General features: G+C 41.1%; 1 protein-coding gene across 1 annotated transcript; it reads left to right on the top strand.

The window, feature by feature from the left end:
- Positions 1-1,681: 1,681 nt before the first annotated feature.
- Positions 1,682-3,740, top strand: LOC100282853 (uncharacterized). Its single transcript, NM_001155759.2, has 3 exons — positions 1,682-1,788; positions 1,908-2,096; positions 3,487-3,740. Exons 2-3 carry the CDS (start codon positions 2,005-2,007, stop codon positions 3,671-3,673), a joined length of 279 nt encoding a protein of 92 aa, NP_001149231.2. The 5' UTR covers positions 1,682-1,788; positions 1,908-2,004; the 3' UTR covers positions 3,674-3,740.
- Positions 3,741-4,654: the final 914 nt, after the last annotated feature.

Genomic DNA, 4,654 nt, shown 5'->3' with positions numbered 1-4,654 from the left:
AAATCTTGTCTTTTAGGCCATGTTTGGTTTCTTTAGTCTAGGGACTAAAGTTTAGTTAGGGGACTAAAGTTTAGTTCCTAACATGTTTGGTTCTAGGGGCTAAAAATAGTAAAATGTACTAAATGACTCATAAGAAGACTAAAATGGTCTTTAACATTCTCCTGCTATTAGCATAATTAAACTAAACGAGGGATAAATGTAGAATTAATATGGTTTAGTCTCTTTTAGCATATATGTGAAGGACTAAAGATTAAATCATTTTAGTACATATTTTAGTCCTAGTGTTTGGCAAAAAAGAGACTAAATGAGACTAAAAACTAGAGACTAATCTTTAGTCTCTTTAACCAAACACCCCCTTAATATCAGATGCCTAACTAATGAATGGTACTGCATATTTTTCTTCCGATCTGCAAACCCTGTATCGGGAAATTGTATTGTTTTCAGAAGCACTGTATAAACTTACAGGTGTAAAATTGACATGTGGTGCCGGGGCTACATGTAAAGACAGACAATGTGTCTAATGCACTTTTTTTCAATCTATTTTCGAAATTGACATAATCTTATTATCATAGATTTCATGGATTATTTGAGACTTAATTTCAAACTAAGCTTAACAAGTTGAGCCGAAATTAAAACCAATCTATCTTTGTTCTGAAAGAAAAACCAAAGCTTATTCAAAATTAATTCATCTTTATTCTAAAAGAAATACTGAGTTCAACCAGAACATTTTTTTTAAACCATATATTTCATTGGGATGCTACTTGAGGTCGCCAATCTGTATGAGAACAATGCTATTGCAGCCTTGCAGGGGTTTGATTGGAACAATGCTATTACCAACGAAAAATGAGATAATTGGATTTTTAACACTCACAATGTTATCTTCTTGTTATAATTACCACTGTGTCTATAAATTATGGGTCCAGTTGGGTCTATGAAATGTGGGTCTGATGGCAATTTTACAAACTTGTTTTTTGCTGATGGCAAATATCAGAATCTCTCAACGAAAAATTGGAGTCCACTTGGACAAAGCAAGGCCCCTCCCCCAAGCCAAGGGTGCCGCTAAACTATACAACTATACGTGACCAATGGGTTGTATCGTGCTGGCACGCTCGAGCCCGTCATGAGTCGTACCGATTTAATAGGGTCGAGGCACGATACAGATAAATAGCAGACCGTGTTGTATTCGTCCATAGACCAAAGTATGAGTCTAAGCATGACCCGACTAGTTTTAAACGGGTTATGTAAGGCTATCATGCTTACGTGCCGAACGGTCTAAGGTCCACCTTATAATAAAGCTCGAAAATATCTTATGTTTTCCTATTTTTATTGCTTATTTTTCTTATTTTTTGTAACAGAACTTAAAAAATAGCTTGAAAGTGGGGATCGAGGTGGTCATATATATATGGTGGGTTAGACTAGGACAAGTAAGATTGAACCATAAACGAGTCATGTTGGCCCATGCTCGATTTAATGGGCTATTCGTACTTAGCATCGTGTTAAATAGGACAACAGTAAATAGGTCGTACTCATGATGCTCAATGAGCTTTTACCTAAGTCCAAACATGACCAATAACCGGCCTCGTGCCGTGTCATACCAAAATAATCGTATCTTGTGTCGTCCCATACAACCCGACCTATTTGATGAACTATATATACAACCGTGTCCCCGGGTGACGTCCCCTTCCCGTCCCTTCTCAGCGAGGCAGCCGCCTCCCCCAATTTCCAACTCGTGCTCTCACCTCGGATCTCTCCATCCCTTTCGTCCAAACCACCGACCACAATCAGAAGGTAAACTGAAAGAAGTCGTCACATCATCCTCGAATCCACGTTTTCCGTACACCTGATTTTTCTCTTCCCCTTCATAATTTTCTTCTGGCCCGCATTGCCCCGTTCCGAACCGTGAACAGCGTTGGCGGCGGCGCATTCCATGGCGCCGCTGGGGTCAAAGCTGGCGCAGCTGCAGTCCACGTGGCCAAGCACGGATGCTCGTACCACAAGACGCTCATGGAGAAGAACAAACACTATGTCGTCGACCCTCCCACCATTGACAAGTGCAAGGACCTCTCCAAGCAGCTCTTCTACACCCGACTCGCTAGGTGAGTGCTCCTTCTCGTCCTCGCGCCACCAACTCTGATAGGACAGAGGACGAGGATACGCTGGGTGCCTGGGTAGAGTTCGGGCGAGTACTCATGCGAACCTCAGTTTATCAAATTGTCAGCTTGTAAGTGGGAGATTTGGGCGTCATGATGGATTCTGATGTTGTTACTTTAGGGTGTGGTAGCTTAGCAACCTGCTCCTGAGGTGCGAGGGCGCATATATGTGTTGGGTATGATTGTCTGAGTTCCAATGCAAGCACCATGCTCGTTTGATGGCATTATATAATTGTGTAGTGCTGGCTAGACAATCAGGAATTCCACGATCCACCTAATCCTTGGGATGTGCTGACTTACCACTGTAGCCCTAATCCTTGGGATGTGCCTGGGTAGATTGTACTGTTCACAAAGGATAGATAAGCTGGCGATATCCTTATGATTCAGGCGGTTTAACTACTGTGTATCCTATTCCGTGAGGTCACAATTTGCATATTGCCATCACAGTAAGCATGGAGGAAGACTTTGGATATATGGGTTTGGATGAATCATGTCTCTGTGGTTTGATTTTGTCACTTTAGCTGCAACCCTGGGCACCTACTAGGTTGTTCATGATGCTTGTGTCAACGCAACCTTGAGTGAATGCATTTGCTGCAGAATCTGTGTGGATTACTGAAATTATCAAGTAACTAGAATTGCATTGAACTGTTGGAGGGTACACCTTTGCAGGGTATATACCAAGAGGTCGAGTCGTGTCGTGCTGCCCAGGTTCCCTTCCCTTGGTGCCTGCATGAGCCCCCTACCGTGCGCCGTGCGCCCTTTTTTCTTCCTCTCCTAGTGACTGCCAGACGGAAGAAGTCAAGGGTGGAAGAAGCTATTCCACCAAAATTGCTCTTTACTGGATCTGAAGCTTAGCCAAACAGTTCCCACGATGGATCTCAAACCCTCTAGGCCCTGTTCGTTTTTATCAAACCCATGGGGATTAAGAGGGATTGAATCCCCTACAAGTCAAAATCCTCCTCAATTCACTCCAATCCCCCTCAATTCTCATAGATTAGGGATGAAACGAACAAGCCCTAATGGGGCTTGTCCACGGTGAATCTCAGATCCAAACTCACATTTTTATTGATGGAGCTGTCCAAATAGGCGATGTTTGGATGGCTCGTGTCTTTTACACCACATTGAGATTGATCAATCATGTATTCATGCTTATTTCCTCTTGTTTGAATTACATCTGCTTAACTAATTGAAGATTTTTGTATGCTTTTGGTTGTTTTATTTAGCGCAACATGCATGGTGTTTTGTCTGCGTAGGAAATTACTGCTGTATAAATTGCCTGTCTGTTAAAACACATTCTCGTCAGAAATTTTAACACCGGATTATGTGTTTCTTGCAGCCTTCCCGGTCGTTACGAGTCGTTCTGGAAAGAGGTTGATGGTGCGAAGCTTCTGTGGAAGAACGGAAGCCGTCTGAAGATTGAGGATGCTAGTGTTGCGGCGATGTTTGGCATCGAGTTGTATGCGTGGTTCTGCCTCGGTGAGATCGTCGGTAGAGGTTTTACCGTCACGGGCTACCATGTCTGAAGCCTGAATGCCTGCCTTACCTCTATCTAGCATGGGCAACCACATTAATCCACATTTGCCGACGAAACACCTCGTTTGGATCTGGAATTGAATTCTATTATATAATAATAGTAATTTAGACGTATATCAATTAAGCTAATTTGATTTTATGCAAAATATATTTGTATACTATTATTAGCAAAATGTCGGAGATATTTATGTGCTATATTTTTACTATAGATGGGTGTGACGGAGAGTGTCATGTAACTTACAGAGTAGAAACAAATTCTACTAATACATAAAAATCATTTCTCATTCTCCAACTCAAGAATTTGAGATAGGCTTATATCTGAACTTTGGAAAGTGGTGGAATGTCAAATTCCAAACTATATAAGTTATTTTATTGAGTGAATTCCAAATCCTCTAAAATGAAGGGATCCAAACGCCCCATTATGAAATCAGTGTTATTGATGCAACCTCTTGCTATTCGGAACCAGTATTGAATCTTGAATCATCTCGGTGGACGAGAAATGATGAGCTAATAATTTGCTATATATCCTGCTCTCTTTATGCAATATTGTTGAATTTTCTGGTGTGTGTTAATCTCACACAGCACCCTCACTCTTTTCCATTATACTTTACCACTTTACAAATAGACACTTCAACTTGTTCATAATACACCAACACTCCCCCTCAAGATGGGCTAAATATATTTAACATTTCCATCTTGTTACATGCCAACTCATTATCCTTAGGACCTAAACCTTTTGTGAGACTATCCGCTACTTGATTACGAGATTTGACATACTTCAACTTCAAAGCCCCACTATCAATCTTCTCTTTGATGAAGAACTTATCAATCTTCACATGCTTCATGCGATCAAACTGAACTGGATTATTTGCTATGTTGATTGCTGCCACATTGTCACAATGGAGCAACATTGTCTCATTCTTCAACACTTGAAGCTCCTTCAAGAGACTCTTCAACCATATCATTTCACA

The sequence above is a fragment of the Zea mays genome, chromosome 3, assembly GCF_902167145.1.
Source record: "Zea mays cultivar B73 chromosome 3, Zm-B73-REFERENCE-NAM-5.0, whole genome shotgun sequence".
NCBI lineage: Eukaryota > Viridiplantae > Streptophyta > Magnoliopsida > Poales > Poaceae > Zea > Zea mays.
Note: the sequence above shows the minus strand (reverse complement) of the source record. Positions and strands in the feature narration are given on the sequence as shown.

Coding starts and splice junctions, on each gene's coding strand:
- LOC100282853 (NM_001155759.2), top strand. CDS start 2,005: ATGGAGAAGAACAAACACTATGTCGTCGACCCTCCCACCATTGACAAG. Junction 2,097..3,486: donor TTCTACACCCGACTCGCTAG/GTGAGTGCTCCT, acceptor TGTTTCTTGCAG/CCTTCCCGGTCGTTACGAGT.